General features: G+C 36.0%; 3 protein-coding genes across 4 annotated transcripts; 1 reads left to right on the top strand and 2 right to left on the bottom strand.

Annotated features, from left to right (window-relative positions):
• The first annotated feature begins 978 nt into the window (after window positions 1-978).
• On the top strand, window positions 979-12,557 carry Tmep (Transmembrane endosomal protein). 2 transcript variants are annotated; one of them, XM_014364277.2, is made up of 6 exons: window positions 979-1,537; window positions 2,994-3,130; window positions 3,228-3,872; window positions 4,358-4,599; window positions 5,190-5,274; window positions 9,837-12,557. In XM_014364277.2, the coding sequence occupies exons 2-6, from the start codon at window positions 3,007-3,009 to the stop codon at window positions 10,019-10,021; spliced, it is 1,281 nt and encodes a 426-aa protein (XP_014219763.1). In that variant the 5' UTR covers window positions 979-1,537; window positions 2,994-3,006; the 3' UTR covers window positions 10,022-12,557. The 2 variants fall into 2 exon arrangements, with proteins under 2 accessions (XP_014219763.1, XP_014219764.1); XM_014364278.2 differs by lacking the exon at window positions 9,837-12,557 and adding an exon at window positions 6,596-7,763.
• Window positions 12,558-13,577: 1,020 nt separating this feature from the next.
• Window positions 13,578-18,956, bottom strand: LOC106646264 (uncharacterized). The gene is made up of 4 exons (XM_014362307.2): window positions 18,867-18,956; window positions 18,512-18,604; window positions 15,565-17,542; window positions 13,578-15,478 (listed from the first exon to the last, which is right to left on the bottom strand). The coding sequence occupies exons 1-4, from the start codon at window positions 18,945-18,947 to the stop codon at window positions 15,060-15,062; spliced, it is 2,571 nt and encodes an 856-aa protein (XP_014217793.2). The 5' UTR covers window positions 18,948-18,956; the 3' UTR covers window positions 13,578-15,059.
• A 379-nt stretch (window positions 18,957-19,335) lies between these two features.
• eIF5 (eukaryotic translation initiation factor 5) lies at window positions 19,336-22,396 on the bottom strand. Its single transcript, XM_089594187.1, has 4 exons — window positions 22,148-22,396; window positions 21,002-21,909; window positions 20,301-20,923; window positions 19,336-20,218 (listed from the first exon to the last, which is right to left on the bottom strand). The coding sequence occupies exons 2-4, from the start codon at window positions 21,609-21,611 to the stop codon at window positions 20,102-20,104; spliced, it is 1,350 nt and encodes a 449-aa protein (XP_089450313.1). The 5' UTR covers window positions 21,612-21,909; window positions 22,148-22,396; the 3' UTR covers window positions 19,336-20,101.
• Window positions 22,397-24,294: the final 1,898 nt, after the last annotated feature.

Here is a 24,294-nt window from a genome sequence, read left to right as displayed (position 1 = left end):
CTGAACTTTATCAAAAAAGTCGCGTCGTCGCGTGTATAACTTACCGCTTTTATCACTTGGACTGACTCGATGAGGTACGATAACACCTAAGTAAATACGTACCTGTAAAATTTTGATTACTTTTCTTTAAATAAGTATACATTTTTGTCATGAATCGTTTTATGAACATTATCAATCTACGAATACATAGGTAATTGACACTTTTTTTTTTAACTTTTCTGTAATTAACACTTTTTTTTACTCCATAAAAGCGTTATTACGCTATAAGTATACATAGATTTTTGGAAGAAAAAAAAAAATTGTTTGATCTCGTAGAGCTCTCATACAACAGTAGACCAGCAACTTGGCGATTCAAATAGTTTGTACACACGAGTAATTATTAAAATGGGTTTGTTATTTAACTTTAAATTAATGTCAAAGGAACAGATCGTACGAAGCGCGATCTTTTTGTAATTTCCGCACTGAAATTTTTTACTTACTGGTCGTTATTTTAAATTCTTATTACTGGTAAGTAAATTTAAAAAAAAAAAAAATATCATTGTTTGATCGGTAAAAATCAGCGCAGTAATTATTATTGTTTAACATTGGTGACGTTTTTTTTTCCCTGTCGGGCGTTGACTCGGTAGAATCGCACCTGACGCAGATCGATTCTTGATTCAATTACTTTAAGAGTCAACAACGACATTCGTTAAAGGATATGTCGTATTTTTTTAAATTGAAAATTTATAAGTCAAGGGCGCGAATGCGCGATTCATTTGAAAACGTCACTATATCGATATCTCGCAAAATCGTCTGCTTAACTTGACACTTGACAGTTGTGACTTGTGACATGTCATTTTTGATGAAGAGGTTAGGTTTACGTCACATTACGTCGACCTTTCGATATATCGTATGCCATGTCTCGATACTCTCGATCAAGATCAAAAGAACTGATAGCTAGGTATTCTGCGACCAACTTCACAACTCAGAACTCACTGACCAAGGGTGACCACATCAACGTCGACGACGTCAACTTCGAATGCTTTAAGTCTGAACTCAACTCTCCTGCCTGTCATATCAACACTTACAGTCTGCGTGCCCTCATTCCTCATAGTTTACCGCACGTTCTCATTTGTTAGATAGTTAGATCCTCGGCTTGTGTACGATCTGGTTTTGATGCCGCATTTATAACAATGAGCTGTACTGTTCCGTCCATCCTAAAAGTGTAAAAAGAGTGGTTCGTGAAGGTGAATGTGTGTGGTTCTTGTGAAAAGTGCGAATAACAAAAAAAAAGGGAAAACATGCCGTCGTCGACGCGAAATGTCGGATGATCCTCCCGGAAGGTTGTACCTACACGAGCGAGCAGAAGAACGCACGTCATCCGCAAAGGAAAGGAGAGACTTAGTAAGGAACATCGCATAAAAAGTGCGATAAAAGAAGCAACGGGCGCGACGACCTTCGTTTGCAGTAACATTTCTCAGGGCAAGCAAGTAGTAGGTATTCGAAAGCCTCAGCATATATAGGTATACCTACAAAAAGAAGAGGAATATTGAGACAGGTGAGTAAGTCCTTGGCTCCTTATTTTGTAGGTATTCCTCTCAAATTATACTAACCAACAATTTAAAAGTCAGGATGTGTGATAGGGGTGAATGCATGCATGCAATGTAATTTTACAGGATCAAGAGAGAGAAAACAAAACGGGATACCTATACATAATACGCAACCGAGACAGTTAGACAGAATGTCGTGTGAATGAGAGCAAGAGAGATAGTTACCAAGGTAGCTAGTATGTATACCCATGGGCAAAAGCGAATACATGTATTCGCAAGAAAAGAGAGAGGGATAAGGATTATATGAGAGAGCTGGTCTGGCTGGTATTCCACGGTGGTGCATGCAATGGTGTAGTTGTATACTTATAAGAGGAGAAAAAGAGAGCGGATTCCACGATGTTTTGCGACTCTTGTCCACATCAAACAGTATTCGTTATTCTCCCTGTGTATCACAGACTCATCGCATGCGTTACTGCCTGAGTGATAGTGAATATATTTTCATCTCTCGTCTTCTGGATTTCGCTTCATGCACAAAAGTATCTTGATTTAGTGGGGAAGAAAATGAATGGCAGAAACGCGCGCCTGTGTGCGTATCGATTATCGTTAACTACACTCAAGCGTACGCGCTTTCGTCACTTTTAATTTTGTAAGTTCTTTGAGTACTTGTGGATGAATTGATGAGTAATTATTTTGAGGACAGCTGTTTCGTTCTCAAATACATTCTTCAAAATGGTTTCAGCGTTGATGTGATGTTTACAGTTATTTTCTGTGGGACAAAATGAATTTTTAATGAGTTATTTTGAGAAATTTCAGATTGAGAGTGTGTATCAATGACAAAAACTTATAATGGCCGAGCTAAATATATAGCAGTAGAGTCATAGATAAGAATATGTTGTTTTGATATAAAGAAATTTCTCAACAGATGTTTGTATCATACGAGTAAGCAAGCAAAATTCCAAAATAAATAAGTAGTTCACGTATGGTACTATGGTTGATTTTTTATGTTTGTGAACAACTTAACAGCATTACTTAAAGACTGTGTATTATAATTTATCAACTTAGTCTAACTTGAGTTAATAAACAACAGAATTGACAAACTCCTGTTATATTTTAAAAGTTCTTTTTCCTTGCTAGATTTTATTTAGATAATAACAATATTCTATAAAAACTGTTTTGTTTATTATTCAGTGCAGTAAGAGCACCATAAAGCCAGTTTTCATCAATGAAATCTCAACAGTCCCAGCAAAGTGACGTATCTTTTATTTTTAACATTCATCCCTCGAGTAAAGTCATTGGTAATATAATACAAATCAGAAACAGAATTTCAATAATCATTCATCTGAAAACATATGAATAAATATCTATATCTATCTGCAGTCTTAAGCAATTTTATCGCGCTATCGAAAGACAAATTTTTTAATTTTTGCAATACCTACATAAAATATTTTATTCTTTGTGTTGCAGATTAACGATTAAAATGACAAGTGAAGCTTCAATACCTTCTATTGTAAACGCCTCTACAATGTCCAGTATAACAAATTACAAAGTTGAAGACCAGGGTGAAGTTACTCCTATTTTCCTACAGACACAAGTAGCCAAAGGTAGGTGCATGTGTACACTTTAAAAGTCTTAAAAATGAGAGTGGCATTGTTTTCAGTTTTTACCTTTTATCAAAACAACCAAAATTGTTAATTTCAGGTTTAGCAGGTGCCTTTGTTTGGGCAGCCCTGTTTATCAGCTGCCAACAAATCTATCAACACCTGAGGTGGTACACAAATGCCGCAGAGCAGCGATGGATCGTGAGGATACTGTTCATAGTGCCGATTTATGCGACGTATTCCTGGGTATCTCTGCTCTTCTTCAACAATGAGAGCTACTATGTGTACTTTTTCACGGTGCGCGATTGTTACGAGGCCTTTGTCATCTACAATTTTTTGTCGCTCTGTTATGAGTACTTGGGTGGCGAGGGTAACATAATGTCGGAAATTCGAGGCAAACCCATCAGATCGAGTTGCCTCTATGGGACGTACTGTCTGACCGGCAAGACGTATACTATTGGGTTCCTGCGATTCTGCAAGCAAGCTACTCTGCAGTTTTGTCTGGTCAAACCTGTGATGGCCTTTGTCATCATTATTCTACAGTCTTTTGGACACTATCGTGATGGTGACTGGTCTCCCGACGGCGGTTACCTATACATAACGATCATTTACAATATTAGCGTCACTCTTGCGCTCTACGGTCTATTTTTGTTCTACTTTGCGATTAAGGACCTACTCACACCTTTCGACCCTGTCCTCAAGTTCTGCACAGTCAAGAGTGTCATTTTCCTGTCGTTCTGGCAAGGTATGTTTTGTATTTTATGATCTTATTTCTGTGACCAAAAAAACATGACATAAACTCCATTTTATTCAAATTTCTTTTGCAAAACGCAACTATTGCAAAGACATGATAAATTTTTTAAAGTCTCGTAAATCATTGAAATATACGTCAACCTTAAATTGAGAGAAAAAAAAATTGGTGCGATATCAAGCTTGTATAAGCGGATACACTTTCTAGATTATATAATTGTTAAAAAAAAAATTGATTAAAATTTTTCCCATTAAGAAATTCCTCTCAGTTACATAAAAACTAAAAAGACGAATATGAGGGTGACCGAAATTATGCACTTAAGTTTATTACAAGAAAAATCTCTTTGCCATCTGAAATCGGAGTGCAGGTGTGAATGAACTCGTTGAATAAATAACGATGACGACCCGCATTCTTGAAAAACTAAAAATACCAGATGTGGAAGAGAAAAAAAGAAATGGGTTGTATTTTGTTCGTTGCAGGCGTGCTGCTGGCCGTGCTGGAAAAGGCAAACCTCATCTCTCCGGTGATAAACAGCCGGGGCGAGTCGACGAGCGCTGGCACGGTCTCGGCCGGATACCAGAACTTTCTCATCTGCATCGAAATGCTGTTCGCAGCCATCGCGCTGCGCTACGCTTTCCCCTACCAGGTTTACGCGGCCGGCTGCACTACGGATTCTCGGGGCAGGAGCGTCACCATGCAGAGCATCAGCAGTAGTCTCAAGGTAAGATAGGCGTGCACGATGCGAACTGGTTGATGAAGCACGTGCGGGCATTCAAGACACGTGCTTCACTGACCGAATGTCAAAGCCCTCGATTCCTCGATACACCTTTAAATTGTACTCAACCCCTCCCTCTGTTTTTATTTTATATGATTCTTTTTCGTTAATAGGTGGTTGTCATAATATGTTGTCTAAGCGAAAGAGTGTTGAATTATTTTCAGATTATGCTCAAGACACTTGCATTTTGTCGTACAATTCGGTGTTGAGTTGTATTACATTTTCTCGTTCAAGTACCGCGATCGCATAAATGGGTTACTTCAAAACAATTTCATTTTTCTAGTTAATATTTTCGAAACATTTTTTATTCTTTGCTTAAACGTTGTCCAATTGTTTTGCCATATTTCTAAAAATAATTCACTTTTATTTCATTAGGTGATCGAACAATTTGTTACATCCCACGTAAATAAATTTTCTTGCTTTACTGGCATTTATGTAATTGCTCGTAAAACGCTTGACTCAGTTCCCAACTATTACACTATAAATCGGAGACGTAAAATATTCGTAAATTCAATGTAAAAAAAATTTTTTACTAGGAAACCATAAATCCAAAAGATATAATGACTGATGCCATCCACAACTTCCATCCACAGTATCAGCAGTACACGCAGTACAGTTCCGGTAAGTTTACTAATCATGTTGTATATTTTATCTGTAGAGCGCGTTCGCTCGTAAATTTGGCAAGTTTTTTTTCTTTTTTATAATTGGCCCAAGGAAAAAAAAAGTAATATCGTTATTTTCAATTATATTAATAAAATATTTGCATTTGAAAGTGGAAAATCTTTAAATATCTCATTTTTAAACTCTAATTTTTTATAGGAAGCAATCAATATTATATTGTTCAGAAAAAAAACTTTCCAAACGATTTCGTTATCAGCAGTGGTGTATTTTATTTCTGCTTCACGCTCTTCTTGCTATTTTATATACATGTATTATTATCGTCTGCTTTGACGTGCTTTTTTTATTTGTCACGATAACCTTGTGTGTGAAAGCATGATTTCGATAAAATTCTTACAAGTACAAAGCATGATTTTTCAAGTGCGATTTTTTTCTATTTTACTATGTATATTTTTTTCTGAAGCACAACTAGCTTGTTATTGTACATAAAAAAATAGTGCACGACACAAATTATTTGGCATCAAGTACTTATTGAGCACTTGACATCACCAAACTCACGATGAAACTATCATTATTGATCACCTCCCGCACACGTTGGGTAAAAAGCGAAAAATATTACACGTCGATTAATACCGTATGAAATTATCGCACCGACGCGAAATTTTTTTTTTTTTTTTTTTTTTTTTCAAATTTTCTTTGGTCGAAATGTATGTTGTGACACTCGTGCTCCCCAAAAATAACGCAAAAACGCTCCACGCTTTTCTTCTTGCTAATCACACGTTTAAATGTATAAGAAAAAATGTGCCCATTTATTTTTGGCGTAAAGTGTCTTAAAGCTGACATAAAAAGCTTTTATTTTAAACTTTTCTCTAGACTTCAATACTTACTTATAAGCGATACAAAGTCTTAAATTTTTTTATTAATGCTCTGATTCTTAAATTATTATTTACTTTTCGACGAAGTTAATATTTAATTTCCATTAAAACTACTAAATAACTTAAAATTTTGGATAAGTGAATTGTTACATCAAAAAATAAAAGATTGCGACTTATGTGTAACTTGACTTGTTCCACAATAAATGGAACATCGTACGCTTGATTGTGTTTTCTTCAGTTAAATCTTACAAACAATGTCGACGTCAAGAATAAAGCAAACACGTATGTGAATGAAAAGAAAAAAAAAAAATCTCACAGTAATTAATATCACAAAAAAATGATGAAATAACAAAAACGAAGGAGAAGCAAAAAAAAAGAGGAAGTGATTCACAAATGAAAGAGGCTGTTTCACGGTAGAAGGTGCATTGTTTTGCCTATTTTTTTTCCAGACGTCAATACCAACTTGCCGTATGAAAAGCTGTGAGAGAGCTAAAGCCCCAAAGGTGCTTAGCAAATACATTTTTCTTTCAACGCACGTCGGACTTCTTTGGACGGTTTCGAGGAGCAAAACTTAAATAAAAAAAAATATATATATAAATATTTATGTACAATAAAAACAACACAGCCACGCAAATTAACTCGGATGCATATGTATAATATACACATGTATGTGTTTATATCTATACACGAAACACGAAAAAAAAAAAATTGACAGAATTTTTCGCCAGTTCATTCATGCGCGACAACGATTCTCAGAGTGTGTTTGTAAGTACCTAATTGACCTTTTGCTGCGATAAATTTATAAAACTTCGGTTAAAAATTATATACCTATAATACACACTCAAGCGAATTTTTAGTTCAATGTGTAGATAATTACTCATCACGACCAAAAATTTAGATATTCCGTTCCGAGAATTCGCTGACTTTGATGCAGGGTATAACGTTTTTTTGTATTTTTTTTTTTTACGGACGACTGCGATACAATGAAATTGACGCAATTTCAAAGTGTTTTAGCAGAGACTTACAAACAAGTACTTAGTTTAAGTTATTCATGAAACTTTTCACATTCCTAAGGCATGTATTTTGTACGTTTACATGTGTCTAATAGATGATATGGTACTTAGACAATTTGTTTTTTTTTTTTTTTTTAATTTTGTTACTGTATAAATAGCTGAAAAATTATTATTATAATTATTAAATTATTAACAAAGATTTGAAAAAATTATAAAGCCAAATTGGTTGAGAAAATGAAAAATTTATGATTTATTTTTACGTTGTTCAACATAACGAATCTGATTTTGTAGTTTTGATGATTTGATAACTCATACGAATACTTGTCACTTGAAACAAGAAAAGTAAAATTTGTATCAAAAAGACCAATAAGTAAAAACTTTATTTTCAAGTCATTTATATTATGAATTTTGGATTAACAAGCCTTTTTAGTGTGTAATATAAATAGTTCTTAAGCACCTAACATTATTTACGTACTTAAATAACGATATAAAAGAGATAAACATTCATTCGAGTGAGAGAGAAAAAAAATGAAGCAAGCACAGATTATCGTGCATACTCATGATGTATGTTGCTTTTCAATAAAAATTAAATGTGAAGAATAAAAAAAACCGTTTCTTAATCCAAATATTTGATTTTTTGCTGGTTCCAACAAGATATTTCGCCTCGACTCATCATACTTTTAAAAAATAACATGTAAAAATTCCATTGCATATATTTTTTTCCAATTGCGTGAGTTAGTCATCAACTTGGCATGCAGTGACAATTACTTATTTCATGCATAAAAAAAATTGTGGATTTACTTGATAAATGCAAGAACATACGCGAGATTGTATCGAGAGAACATTTCTAGGTCAATGTCTCCTGCACGACGTATGATTTTACTATTTGCCAGCTTGAATCTATGATTGTCCTTTTTTTTATAGTTCCCTCTTCCCCACTTCCACTTGTAGAAAAAAAAAAACATTGAAGCGTTGCGTTAAATTGCATTCCTTAATATTCCCTGAAGCAAAATATCGAAATGTAAATTTATATTTTTGACGAAAAAGCGAAGTTTTGTTTCCCCGCATCATTGCATGAAACATATAGTAAGTATACTTCACTTGCTGAGAATGCAATATTTATTTTCGTACATATCCGGGAAACTATCATCATGTTTTATTTTTTCTGTGGTGTTTTCTTTTTTTGCGCTACGCATACCTATACCTACATGTATATTTGTATTTTTTTCTTATCTTTCATAATTATTTGATGTATTATTAAAATAAAATGCGTCGAAGCAGTGCTTTGCAAAATTTGCGTGCGCGATTGTGATTTATACTGGTGCTGATATCAATGCAATAGAAAATTTATACAAATAAGCCAAACAAAATAATTGAGTTTAATTAAATAACCCGTTTGCCCGGAATTTTTTTTTAACTATTATTCGGAATGAATGCACGTCACGAATGGGTTAATTAATTATGGTGTAAGACAAGGCAGAGGTTGGCACTCAAAATCACTAATACTGCACGGTGTTTGAATTTACTTTACTGTAAGTATTTTTATTTCTTCCATACATTGTTGATCGAGTTGATTTTCAAAGCACTACTTCCCGGCCACGTATACACGGTTCAATACACTGTTCGGCTACATCGATCCACAGCTGGAGTGACGCTTGAACTTATTTATAAAATAAGACATTATATTTAGTTATAAAAAAAATTCCAGATACGCATTAGTCCAAATGGCCTTTTTTCCGCTTCTCCATATCTCACGTCGTACGCGCGCAAAGTACAAAATCGATTTATATAACTAAAACATGGTTTGTGCTGTGTAACGAGGAAAAAAATAATAGCTTCGATCGATGGAATCGAGCGTTTATTTCGCACTATCGCGACGATTAAATGCTGTATATATCGGCTCGGACGCGAAACACGAAGCTAATCGAATACTCTATAAAATATAAGTACGAGACCGAAAAACTACAGCGTTTTATTTTGTGTGGCAATACGGTCGTTGTCGTGCCCTTGAAACGTACACTCTTAAATGCGTAAATGTGTGCCATTACAGCCTCTGCAAGGATTTCACTATGGATTGTCCCGATCTTTTTTTTTTCTTTTTTTTACCAAGATCACTTTCCTTTTTTCAAATTCCACGAGAAAAAAAATACAACACGTGCATTGATTGTGAGCGCGATTTTTATAATAATTCACAATGAATTTCCGCTCAATTGTCACGCAACTGTTTCGCAATGCCAGGATCTAAAAATAAAATGCAATTAATTCGCTCGCGAGTCGCGGATCACGAGAGCAGGTAAATATTGTGCTCTTATTATGTAAATACTTACCTCGGGGAGTATAAGTCCAATCTAAATGGTACGAAGGCTCGCGCGCTGCAACGAGCGATTTATTCATGAATGTTAAAACATCACGGTCGCGCGCACTTGGTGCTCCTTATTTTTATCATTGCGTCCTGCTACACACAACTGGTGTACATATCCTGTTGTACAGCTGAATCCGTATATATAATTATCTAACGCGGCCTTATTTCGAGTACAACAATTGATTGTTAACGAAAGAAAGCCAAGACCACTTGATAACACGTTAATAAAATAAAAAAAAAAAAAGGGAGCGTCGACCCCTGTGTATAACACTCGATGTGCCAAACAACGTGTACAATATACCTACTCGTCTGTAGGAGGCGGCGCCAAGAGCCAGCGAGGCATGCGAGTCTCGAGCTACGACCCGGACGACCCGCAGAACATGCCGGTCCCGCCGCCCCAGCGACGCAACATTCCCGGCAACAACCAACGGGGCGTAGCGACGATATCCCAGAATTACAACGAGAAGACGTTTCTCCTCAGCAGCGACGACGAGGCTTGAAGTTTTTTTTTTTTTCATTTCGATCGCTGGCGTCGTTGTATAGATGTTGATATTTAAAACTGTAATTGCAATGGCAAAGATGCGCTGTTCCCGGGTGGACGAGCGATTGCACTGGCGAATCGTCCTTTTTTTTCATACATGTACACATTGTCTGTATGCGTCTATGAGGTTGCAGTAGCATTTGCCAAACGAGAAAAGGGAACTTTTTTTTTTTAGCCCAAACATTTGTTGCTGGTGTGTGGAAACGTGTGCGATTTTCATAACTATATGTATTGGGAGGAAGCACGAGTCGATTATGATTTTAGGGTCTTGCATGAAAAAAATACCTATAAATTACTCGCAACTATGAGATACTATACTTGATAATGGACAATTTGAGAAAATTTTATACAATACTAGAAAAGAGAGAAAAAAAAAAAGAGTGTTTATACTGCATGTAAAATTTTCTTGAATCAATGATACTATAGACGAGCCAACGGGACTACTTTACGCATAAAGCCAACAAAGATATATTTTTTTACGCTCGAATGAGAATTAATGTGCTTGAAAAGTTTCCACGTGCGCAATACTCGTAATTGAACAATTCATTCCGGATATCGATCCGATCATTTGCTAGTGCAATCGTTCATCTGAACCTCATGGGCAACAGTGACGAGAAAAAGGTGTCATGGGTTTTTCCTTTAATGAGATTATTTAAAATAAATGTTACAAACATGATAGTTTACGAGAAAGAGTTGAGATCTTTTGATTTTACAATTTTATTAAATATATATTTTTTTTTTTTTTTTTTTTCATTGATTTTATAACTGTTTGTTTTTGTTATAACTTATCTCTGACTGTTTTAATATTTAGGCAGAAACGTGTTGTAAATGTAAGAAGTGCTTTTTTTTTGTTTTTAAATCAGCGGTTAAGAACAAAGATGTTGAAATACTCTTACTGTAATATATAAAAATTTATGTGCAATATCTAAAGTAGCTTTTTAGTTTTTATTTGCAAGTTTATAAATTTAATATCAATGTTATAAAACGTTGTTCAACATTTTTTTTTTCTTTCATATAGATCGATAAGATTAATAAAGAGTTTATTGAAAAATACTTTAAATATCTTTGAAAATCTCGATGTGAATGAATCAAGCATTTTTAAACGTCACATTCTGTAAAATGTTTGTTTTTATTCCAAATGAATGATGTTGTCATTAAATATTGAGTAAGCGATTTTATACGATTTTGTTATTAATCATTTTTGTTTTTAATGTACTATGGCAGTAGAGATCAAATAACAATTAGACAAAACTCGTATATAAATCTTGTTTTTTTCCATTACTTAAACATATACATATATAATCTTGATTATACAATTGGTCTGTGTTGTAAATTACTAAATATTATGAAAAAACCATGTGTTTTTTGATAAAATTATTATATAAGGTTTGAATTTAAAAATTGCAAGTGCAAAAAGGTAAATCAAATAAAAAAATCGAATGATATTTTTTTCTAAATTTCTTATTGTAGTCGCAATCGACGAAAATACAAAAAATGAACACATACAAGCACAGTTCCACTGATGTTAATATTAATTGCCAAATGTTGGAAAAAAAAAAAATAAATAAAAAAAAAAAAAAACTAATATATGAGACATGAAGGAAATATAGGCGATGGAAAAATATTTATTTTAAGTATAAAAACTAAAAAAATACAAAGAAAAAACTCTCGCACACTTATTACAAGCCACGATTCGCTCGTTCTAGACGCGAATCTTACCCTCGTCTCTGATAACATGAATAATACAAAAAAAAAAAAAATACTAATAAACTCATAGCTTTAACGTATTAATACTAGTACAATAAATTTACCTTGTAATTCTTAATTTTTATTCCATGACATTTGTAAACAAAATTTCGCTTACGAGAGAGAAGAGAGAAAGAGTGATCACTGACAATTTACATAAACAATAGCAACCCAAAAAGATACTTGCAATTATTTATTGCTCACAAACTCGAGACTCTCATAGACACTCGGGTTACATGGACCAGATTTACCTTTTAAGTATCAGTTCCGTTGAAACAATTTTTTATTCACTTATTATCTTTAGCTTTAAAGTTTCCACGCGTAATTTAAAATAAGACCAGTCTAACGATTTGTTAAAAGCCCTCCCGAATAAAACGCCTGACCCTTCATTACCGTAACGACGAAACTGTACTTACAATATTTTCTTTAACGACATTCAAGTACATTGTTGTTATTTTTACAAGCACCGATAAGTCGCTCGAAGGGCGATAATATGCATTTATAATTACAGCACATCCAGTTTTTTCCCAACCAAATTTAGCTTAGAAGAAAAAAGGAACTTTTGTTTAAAATCCGAAGGTTTCGAGAAGTTATTTACACTATTGCAAGACAATGATCTTGATAAGACGCACGTGATTATTTGCTCAAGTCGGTAGTATTATCAGAGCGAATGAGAAAGAGTTGTCTTGCGGTGAAATTCCGTATTTTCTACCGATACGACTGTCATTGCTTCAATTTCACGTGTATACTTACCATCTGTTATTAAAGTAATTGCAACTTTCTGTCAACTCGTATGTATTTCCCTCTCTTTTTTTTCAACCCCTTATGCTCACACCTTTGAATTAATCGAGAGAGCTTGATGTGATGAATCGGAACATTATGCGAGTTTGTGCAAATATTTCTCAAGTGGCAGCGATGAAACATAATTTATGAGTAATTTTGCGTTCCTGTGAAATATACAAGACATGACAAAATTAAATAAAAATATGCAGATGAAAATTAAATGACGATGAATGATATTATATACTGTTGTTTATGTATGTGTGTAATAAACGTATCGTTCGATGCACTTTTTTCCGTAAATTTAATTAAACTACGGGAGAAAACGAAACGGGATGTGAAGATGTATGTTCTATATTATTATTATAGATGGAGGAAAAAATGAAGAAAAAAAAAAAAAAAAAAAAAAAGAACTATTACATGTATGTAAATATAGTATATATAATGGCATGAAGAATAAATAATTATTGAAATCGTAACAAAAAGTGTAAAGGATAAAAAGATTTTTTGATTTTTCGGAGCAAATAGTTTAGTACACTTAACGAAGTAATGAATAGCGTAAATTTCACTGCAGAATATTATTGCTCTGAAAAATTTTTAAAATCAATGGAAACTATATAATGAACTTTCTCGTTAAGGCTTCGATAAAACGCGCCTATGGCAGTTTTATTTATTATTATTATTATTTAAAAAAAAATATTTTTCTTTTGATGTGGGAAAATTGTTTCGATGACAGAAAAAGACTTTCAATTACGAGGAACAAGAGAGAGAAAGAAAAATTGTTACTTGTGTGAAGATTAGGCGATGAATGAACTGTCCAACATTAAATAAATAAACTGTCGATACCTGACAAATATAAATGAAAGTCATTAATTTATTTATAACCTGATTATTATCTATAAAGGATCAAAGGCCATAGTCATATAGAAAATTTGTTTAATAATTTTTAAATTAATTTATTTGATTTCATGATGTGAAAATCATCGGTTTTGCAGTCACAGACACATAAATAGCAATATTTACAGAAATATGATTGAAAGCAATAAAATATAAAGATCAGCTAAAATCTATTAAAACAATCTCTGCGAAAACAAATAAAGTAAGTATACATTAATTTACAATTAATTTTTTTTTCAGACATGATTTATACTAAGCATCGCAAAAAATTGCAAAAAATCAAACACTCATATATATTGTAAAAAATATTCAGCCGCTAGATAAAACATAAAACAATCTGTATCGTCACACTATAAGTCTTTTTTTTTTTTTTTTTTTTTTCAACTAGATTTTACTTCATCAGAGTTTTTACAGAAACATCAATAATTACTCATTTTTAGCGCTTTTATACACTAAATTACTCGAACCGAAAATACTACTTCACTTTTTTTGACGGTTTCTTTACACTTACATTTATTCAGGCACTTTCTGTTAGTTTGATAATATATTACAGATAATTACACTGCGACAAAAGAAAGTAATGCTATCGTATTGTAGTATTTCGGTTTTTTTTTGTTTTTGCATTTTTACAGTGGTACCATTAATCTAATACATGGTTATACATCTATTTTCACGGACTACTTTAAATATGAGAAAATTACTTACTAATTTATCGTGTTTCAAATATATATATTAATGATTTGAATGATAAACTTATTCATCTTAGAATTCAATAAAATATTCGTTTTTATACATATAATTGATTTTTCATACTTTTTAAAATAAAAAAGTAAGCAAAACCTAGTTTCTGGACATCACTAATAATATGCATCATGAGTATTAGCTATAGTACATTTTAAAAATTACGACTTAAAATTATATTTTTTCTAAATTTAAGTAAAAAAATACTATTCTTATAATATGTATACTCATCAACACTATGTTAATATTTATTTATAATTTTACTACTCCTTGTCAAGTCATTTTTCAAGATCAAAACTTAGATTAAAAAGTTTTAACATTGAATATAATTTGAAAATACTTTTTTTTTTAAGTATAATATAGGATTTAAATTGTACAAGACCCTAATAAAATTTTTCGAAAGTTTTAAATTCATAAATTAAAATATTTAGTGATATCCAGTGTTGAATAACTTTAAACATTTATGTATTAATATACATAAAAAGTTACTTACTAACAATTTTAAAGAACGACCAGCATCCTTGATATAAAGAAAATTCTTTGAAAAAGTAGATATTTTGTTAGTGTGACATAAATCATTTGAATGAAACTTTAATAATCATCTCGATAATAATTTCTTAATTTTCCAAAAAGTATGGATATATAATAATATAAATAATAACAATGATAATTTTAATAAAATTTTTGTTGTACTCTTAAGGTGATTAAATATTTCGATAGTAATTTTTCAAAATACATTATTCACGCAATCAATGGCAATTGAAGCATAAATATTCCATTAATTTAGTGTCATTCTTGACGAAATCTTAAATCGATTAAAAATAAAGAAAAAGTTAATAACCAATCCAAAGTGACTGACCGTTGGCACAGATTTTCTTCCAGCCGTGCCAGGGCCTGTCGAAATCCTTCTCTGGCAAAGTCTCCATTGGTTGGGGTAAAAGATTTCTATAATTTTCCCTCCGTTTTTCTTCACATATTTTTTTGGCATTCATCACCGCCACCTCGTCTTCAATGTCTTCAAAGTGAAGCTCTTCTTCCAGGTAGGCTACCTCGTCGGTCTCTTCACTGGTGTATTTATTGTACTCTTCGTCCACTTCTGGCCTATCATAATCCTGATTTAATTGATTAGAGTCTTCCTCTATCACAGGTGCACTCCTTATTGGTTTGAAACCAATCGATCTAAGTCTGGCTATTCTAATACTACTGCTCACCGCGTTTACTGCTACAAACGCCGAGCGAAAGACATTGGAAGCTGTCGGAGTAAATGTTATCTGTTACATCTTACTGATAAATCATTCAATACATCAGATGGTCTAATTAAACGAATATTGTACTTACAGCCTTTTTCCGCAACGTTAGATGTCAGTTCACAGGGTGCATTATCGTAAACCATCGTTTCATTATCAATCGACCTTGGCTCCGATTTGATCACGTCGTCAAAGTACCGGCTGGCTTCTTCAACTTCCATTGGACTTGTTCCAGTGCACGTAACGGTGTTACACTGCTCAGCTTGATCGACGCTCGGCGCTACGAGAAGCATACACTGAACCCCCGAGTTGACCATTTTTGGCCTTTTTACCGTGACCTCTGGCTCATCTTGTTTTCTCTTTCTCTTCTCAATCTTTTTCGACTGCATGTCGATATTCGCGCTTCTTATCTCTTTTGGTTTCCTCATATCCTTATTGAGATTTCGTGACGGTATCCTTCGCGGATTGACAAGCTTTCGCTGCGACATTTCTGACTTTGACATCGGATATTTTTTAGGCGATCGCAGTCTACGCCTCCTGGAACCCCGCGTCACTGGATCAAATTTTGCATCGATTATCAGATTGGCGATCTCTCGCCTCTGCTTCTTCGAGACTCCATTCTTTCGCGTCTTGTTTCTTATGTAAAATTTGCTCCTTAACTTGTTTTCCTTTGATGGCACCTTAGAATCGTCCTGATTTATCTTAGATATTAGAGTATTGTAAGCACCGAGTATTTCCGATTCTCCGTTTTCCAGTCCAATCATGTTTCCAATCAGCAATTTGGCCATAGGATGGTACTTTTCTTTAACGATTATGCTCACCAGCTTGTCCGGTGCTAGGGAGTCTATGCTCATTGACAACTCGCCAGCCGATTCGTCACTACTCTCCTGATGTATTTCGCACATCGTGGCGAGAGCGTTGGCATTCGGTGGCGGAGTTGCCACTGCGTGAATTTGGGCGACGTGCTGAAAGGTTTTCATACTGGAGCTCTGAGAGGGCGACTGCTTCAAAGAGGATGGATTTTTATTTACAAAGACGTCGGAATCGTTGGTCTTATAGCCGTTTTTTGACTCGGGAGTTACTGCCCAAGTGACTCGCTTGATTTTTTTCTCTGAACATTCGACGGTCGGTGAGTACCTTATGGAGGGAGTTTTGTCGGTACCCTCGGTGTCTGACGTGTCAGTACCGGGTTTTTCAGCCTCTGGTTGATTCTTTTGCGAATATCGCAAAAATTGATTAGATTTGAGGTAAGACGTGGGTTTGAATGTGTAGTTAGAAGTTCTTTTAGCGTCTTGCGGTGACGAATTGTACAAGTTTGTGCGTATGGATAAATTTGTATTGCACGATTTCTTTGCGCACGAAACCAGACAGAAGCTCGATGAATCTAAGCCTGAGACAGATTTTGGAGAACTGTCCGGAGATCCTGGGATTTGTTTGTTAAACACCTGCCTGGACACTATTGCACTGACGGTGCCTAAATTAGGCTCCCCTACAACTTTGTTATACACAAATTTTGGAGTTTTTGATTTTTGAGGAATTATTTTTTTAAAGCTCCTAGTGAGTCTAGGAGACAAGGATTTCTTAGTCGAGTTAATGATTGAGAATCTGGATACTTTTCCAGCCCACACGGGGCTGACTTGATTTAGCACCCTTACTAGAGCAAACTTATGATACTTTGTATTGTCTGCCGATGAGCCTAACCAGTGATCTATCACTGTGTACAAGCCATCGTATCTACAACCAGTCTTAGGAGCGTAATCATTTGAAAGACAGTAGCTTCTCACGAGCCTTATAGGTACCCTGTTCTTATGACTCAATGTCAAAGAATCTTTGGATTTGTCATTTGCACTGTATTCCTGGCCTGTAAAAGTCAATATATCACCTAAATCCACATCGTTGTAAGTGTTAAGATGAGATGTGCAGATAGATGTTGCCCCGAATGGGCCTTGAGCCACGTTTTCATTTAAAGGCTCATGTACACAATCTCTGGAGCAGTCCATACGTATGCCCCACCATTTGCCAGATGGAAATCCAGATAAATGTCCATAATGTCCTACTTTTTGTGTTTTCTGAAATTAAAAAAAAAAAAAAAAATCAGTCAAGGATTCAAGTAAGTCTTCAAATACAGATAAAATTCACAACCCGGGTAATTAAAATACAACACTATTTAAAAATAAGTCCACCGAATTATGTCGCGAGAATCTCAGTAATCATGGTTACGGTAATTCCATTCTAAGAAGCTTCAAGATCAACGAGATGATTCACACATCAAATGCAAACCTTTTTAGATTTGCTTTGAGCTCGAATCTTTTTTTTTTTTTTTTTTTTCATTCAATAAAAAAATCGAGAATCTAAATTTAAATAAACTTTGATTTCCTATAAAATATCGCAGATTGGGTGCCTAGTTATTTTTTAATGACATCTGACTCATTGAAGCCCCAGCCCTGCAAAGCTGCAAAAAAAGCTTTTCATTGACAATTACTCAAAAGAGCCCCTAAAAAATACGGCTTACTACTTATTACTCTCGTGCGTAGGTACACTCGTACGTGACACTTTTGGGACTGATTGATCAGATTGATGATTATAGTTGTTTTTTTTTTTTTTTTTTTATATTATAGTGCTCTACGTCCAGCTCCTTTAATAAGGGCACTACACAGGGCACTTAGCACTTGGGAGAAGGAAGGGAAGAGGGATATATGGGCCTCCCATTACTGGGAGGGGGGTAGGGGGAAATTAGGCATTTATGCTGCGAGGAGGTCTCCTAAACCCTCCTCGAGGAGCATTGCGTGGTGAAAAAGCACAGAGGTACTTGCCCGATAAGTCGCACTGTCCGGGAATCGAACCACGGTCTGCCGCATGCCAATCCACGACCTAGCCGACTGAGCCACCGCGCGCTCGATGATTATAGTTTAGGTAATACCGACGAAAACAAAGTCCCTCCCCTCTTAGCCCCTGTAGCCCTTTGCATCCCCAAATGTCATAACAAAAGATTGTCTGCTCCATTTGAGAGGAAAGAGAAGCGAAAAGCATCAACAAACCTCAGACTTATCCTTAGCTGACCTCCTGGTGCACTCGGCGTTGACCTTCCAAAAGAGCGTGTCCAATTCGTCCTTTGTCCTCCGATCTTGCACCTATGTGTACGCACACAGGAGAGACAAAAATAATATAAAAATAAATAAAACCAAGGTGCTTCACTTTAGTCCAAATAAAACTTGTCGCACTAAAAACGCTTGGTTTTTAGGTGAATAATTTATAGGCAGGGGGTCGAGGATGAAGGAGTCCGAGGGATGATATGTGTTATTTTGGAGTGTATGTAGTGGTGCTCATGGATATGCATCGAGAGAAGTACAGGGGGTATATAGGGTATAAAGATTAATGTTGTCGAGACTTAACCTCCTTGCGCGCTTGGAGTTCCCGTAGGACGGCGAGGTTCTCCGCTAAACTGTTCACCCGTACTTGCAGCGTTTCCGCCATTTTTCTACGCACTATATACGTTGTACGGAGTCGAACTTGCATGCGTGTGCCAAGCGCACGGAGAAGAGGAGAGGAGACGCCGAAACGGATAGACAGAGATAGCACAAAAAAGTAGTGTGTACTTACTATACGCGCGGCGCAGAGATAGAGCACTGTTTTTTTTTTTCAATTATACTTATAGGCATTTAGTTTCAGCTGATGTTGAGGCCGATGCTCTCAGCTCTTCTCTACAATCTTTAATTTTTTAGGAGGGAGGAGAGAGATAAATGCCAAAATACAGCTATTTATTGTTGTATAACAAAGTTTTTAAACAAACTATTCATTTTTTACATTATACCTCGTGATGAAAAGGGGTTGAAAATAAAACGATCAATAAATAAGACGTATATTTTTTTTACTTGCGACAAACCATGTTTATTTGAATAATTATGAAGAATCGTAGATACAATAGAGAACGCTTGAGTGAGCCAACTGCTCTAAAATCATCTTGTTGGCTGGGTAAAAAAGAAAAGGACATCTAACAAAAGTATATAACATCTCGCGAATTGTATTATTTTTTTTTTATCGAAAGAAAAAATAATGCGCGTGAAGGCCGATTCACTTATATTTAAATCGAAGGCGAGAGGCGCGAGAACTTTTTAACAATCTTATCGATGGACAATAATATAACAAACGCCATCAATGATCACATAAAAAATATCGATGCAAGGAAGGAAAAACGTAATAGAAACACAATTAAAATTACCGAATCGCTTAAGAGAAAGATATCAATTAATTAAAGTAGTTTCTACGTAAGAGCAGAAGTGGTGGATAAAAGTTTGTTCTTTTTTTTTTTAATCTACTTAAACGCAGCTGCTACTATAAATATCGCAATTTTTTCTTGCTTGTCCTTTTTTGTTGATTATTACCATAATTATATTATTATGTTTATTATGATTATTATTATAATTATTAAGTGGGAAGAAAATTTCTACCATGTTTTAGCGGACCGTAATCATTTATATAATTTTTTTTTTTTTTTTTTTCATTGCGACTCATTGTATCTTTTTTGTTTCTTTTTATTCTTTTGCGAAATAGTAAATTTTATTGACGCTATGTTTTATCAATGTTAACTTGCGTTTTTAATAGCTTTGGCAAATCAGCTTTTTTTGATTTTAAATGGCATCAATGTCAACGTCATCCCCATCTTCACAATTATCTTCAACCAGTGGTTTTTTCTGAGTTATCTGTTGTTTTTGCTGCTTCAAAGGTGCTCTATCGTCATACTCGATCTAAAATAAAACCAAAGTTAGTATGTCGTTACAACGGTTCATCAAGGTGCAACAAGAAAAATAATTAGAAATAAACATGAACCTCCAGATCATCATCTTCCTCATCAGATTCTGATTCTTCCTCTTCAGCCTCTTTAAGCCATGTGAGGAAAGGTGCAGCCTTATCGTGAATCTCTTGAGCGATGTCTTTCGAAAGATTCTTCTTGCTTACCTTGCTGCCCCAGTCCAACAGAGCCTTCTCCTCCAAGATGTCGTAATCGTAGAAAAGCTTTAAAATACCAGGCACCTTTGTCATAAGCGAGTCCTTGTGCAGAGCTATTATCTGCTCAATACCCCGAATGAGATACTTCTGGGCCTTGACGTCCTCGTGGGTGAAGCGTAACAAAAGTGGCCGATACTTTTTCACCTGCCCGGCGATGTGCTGATCGAAAAGCAACTCGGCAAGTACGAGTGGTGCCTTGGTCTTGACTTCGAGCCGTTCGGCCTCGGTTATGAGCTCTTTGTGATTGTTGTCGAGCTGACCTGCATCGAGACGACACTTTACGAGCTTGTAGAAGATATCCATGCGCTCCTTTTCACTCTTTTCGAGATCCTCGCTGATCGTCATTCCCTTGGCGCCATCCGTTAGATCTTGGAGTCGAGCACGTACGGCCTCTTCGGACACGTCTACAGCCCAATTGCTATAATCGTCATCGTCCTTGGAAGCTATTAAAAAATAAATAAAAATATTTAATGATACACGAAGATACCAAAGCAATGATGACGAATAAAAGATGTACTCACCCATCTTCTTGGGAACCTCGACGACAATATCAGTAGTGCTAGTGTTGTTATCGTTGTCGGGAGAGCCGGAGCGATCACCGTTGGTCGAGGTATCGCCATTAGCGCGTTTGGATCTCTTTCCGCGCTTGCCCTCGGTAAGAGAGCTGCCCTGAGCAGCCGGATCGAGACACGGCGGATTCTTCAGGATGTAGGTATTGAGCTTGTGGTTGGTCTCAAGCACGCCGTGATGGCCACAGGCCTTGCAGGATTGCGAAATGGTACCTTTCTTCGCGTTAACCAAAAGATCGGTCTCTGGATTATCGCAATTCGGGCAGAGCACGTACTTGCGGATGAAGCCGTCGAGCAGATCCTGAAGCTTGGACGCATCGTGGCTACCGTTGACGATAAAGCGCTCGTTCTTAAAGTCAAACTGCGTCTGAGCACCGAGCTCACAGCCAAAGAACTTGGTCGGGTAGGTAGCCGGGCGACTTATGGCCTTGGCTACCTCGACCATGTTTACGATGACAGTTTTGATGCCATTGCCTTTGCCTTCGACTTTGGCTTGGATGCGCGGCATCTTGTAGCGATAAAAGGCATCGCTGACGCTGCGATTAACGTTCACGCTACCCATTTTGGAGTTGTTTAGTCGAGAATCTGTTCTAGTGAAAAATCAAGATCACGCTTTTTGTTGAAAATTTTCGGGGTTGACGGAAACGTGGTGATGACGTGTGTTATCTGAGTTGGAGCTGACACTGATCACCTCGATGGCAGCGCCGACGTCGACGTTGACGTCGCAGTCTTTTTCGTACGCTTACAAGTTATATATTTATTTTTTTAAATTTCTTTTTCATTCGTTTTTTAAATATTATCAGCACCGAATTATTCAATGTTACTTTCGATCAAAGCTATAATTATCCGCCGCACCTTGCCTGTAACCATAAAAAAAAAAAAAAAAATCTAATTAATCGATTTTTCTTTTTTCCGCTTGTACCAGTATACTTAAAAGGGCAATTATTTTGAGAAAGACAATAGAATCCTAAAGAAAAAAGTAAATCGAAAATGAAAGGAGACGACTACTATTTTTCTATCTTTCTTCAAAACAAAAGCTCGTTAAAAAAAAAAAAAAAAAAAAAAAAAGAAAAAAAATAAGGAAGTTAGTACACGTACCGTTACGCAGTATCTCAGGTGGGTAGGGTCTTGGTCCTCGTTCGCCTGGATCTCGGCTTTGCGTCGGTAGACGACAGTTTGGAAGTCACGCAGCGAGCTCGCCCTAAATCGCCAGGGGCCACCACATTTACTTCCACTATCACCACCACCACTAATTGTTTTTCCAGCGAACGCTTGCTGGCTAGCGATGAATGTCGTCGACGCTTCAGGTTGCTGGTGGTGTGCGTAATTTGTCCCCGGAGATGAGAATACCAGTCACGTTTCTCTGAACGGCTGGAGCTTCCGATGCCTATTACTATGGAAAGACAAAGCATCAGCAACAGCGTTTTCAAGACGAGTAATGATAATAATAATAGTAGCAAACCTGGAAAATTTTGCAGTCCTGTGATCGACCAGGAGCAGTCGGTTCAGGTGGACGCGAAGCGCCGCGTTTTGGCAATGATCGTCCTCGTCTTGCAACTGCTGCTTGTGGCTAGCGCAACCACAACAACTGCTGCTGCTGCTGCTGCTGCTCCTGCTGGACAGGCGGCCTCGGCCCTCAATGATCATACACGCTGCCGGTGCTGAGCAACTCGACGAGAGAAACAGCGGCGAACAACGACGGTACTGGCACTGCCCGCACTCCTCCTGGCTTCCACTCGAGAGGACGTTGATGTTGTTTCTCTGTTTGCTGGTGATCTTAACGTCACTTGGGCTGGTGGTGGTACTAGCGATGGTACGGCGCGATGATAACAACCCGTCGACTGCTCTTGATGTGCGCCGTAACGATGACGTGCTGCCGCCGCCGCCTCCTGTGTTGTACACCGTGCCTTTCCCGCGGGATGATATCCTGGATGTTTCTGTGGCCAAACAAAATAAGACGAAAACATTTTACTTTGCTCCCATCGCTCTGGTAACACACCGAGTTGGTTTTGGTTTATTTATTCAACTTTGCGTCACGCAACTCTAATAGTAACCTTGACCATAGTTTTTTTTTTTTTTTTTTTCAGCTTATAAACTGACTTGAATAGATGTACGATGGGAAAAACAAAATACGTAAAGTTTATACAACAAGAAACACTCAGTTTCTCACTCCTTGGTATATACCAAGCGTCTGGTGCTTCTTGACCGATTCAAATTTTTTTTAAATGCCTCGGCAAAAAAATTCAAACTATCGTAAATATTTGCACAAGTGACTCAAACAATGTGGGTATGCGCTGGAATAGCAAAAAAAAAAAAAAATCACTACTAACAACTTTCACTTTATGTTTTTTTGCGCTGAACCCGGTGAATCTTGGCAAAAAGAAAAAGGCTTTCGCTGTAGTGAGTGACTGAACCGACTCAATAAAAACAAATCGAGTCACGTCGATTTATCTTACATATTTTATACGTACGAGCGCCCAGTTACGCGTTATGTATGCCTATAACTGCGCGTATTGTAAACAGAAACCAAGAGAACGTGGGTACGAAAATAACGTACATACAAGTGAGTAAAGTACACCTCAAAGAGAGAGAAGGCGCCGAAAGGCGAAACGTACGTAGATATAGCCTTTGATTAATTGGATACGACGAATATTGATAATGATAATCGATCGCCTCGCTTAAAAACGCTTTGGCGATTCGCGCGTCTTGTTTTTCTCTCTTCAATTTCATTCTTATATCGTGACACGCAACTTTTTTTTTTTTTTTAATGATCCATGGTTGATTTTAATTCATTTTTTTTTTCTTTAGAACTCGCGCATTTTTTAATTACGTCAGTTTGCGCAAAAACGTTAAAACTCGGAGTTGTACGTTGTGTACTATTATAACTTGGTACTTAAGGATTTACTTTTGCACGCGATACCTTGTGGTTGATGAAATCGATGAAAACACATGAATATTTTTATTCGTAACTTTGGCTGTTTTAAAAACAATCGTGTAAACAAATACGTAAAATATTGCCATAAACTTCATTTAGCATCAAGAGATCACAATCTTTTCCAAGATTTTAAAATAATTTATTGCTGCGCCACGTTGAAATTGTTCCGATAATTTTATAAATCGCGTGACGCCGTTTACTCATAAAAATCAACAATCAACAATTGAACGCTTTGAGGGAGTCGCAGAAAAAAAAAAATTTGCGTTTGTAGGTGAATTTTGAGCACATTCGTGTAAGTGCCAGTAACAAC

The sequence above is a fragment of the Copidosoma floridanum genome, unplaced genomic scaffold (assembly GCF_036245765.1).
Source record: "Copidosoma floridanum isolate Cflo_tuat_1 unplaced genomic scaffold, Cflo_Japanese_pri ptg000021l, whole genome shotgun sequence".
Lineage (NCBI taxonomy): Eukaryota > Metazoa > Arthropoda > Insecta > Hymenoptera > Encyrtidae > Copidosoma > Copidosoma floridanum.
Note: the sequence above shows the minus strand (reverse complement) of the source record. Positions and strands in the feature narration are given on the sequence as shown.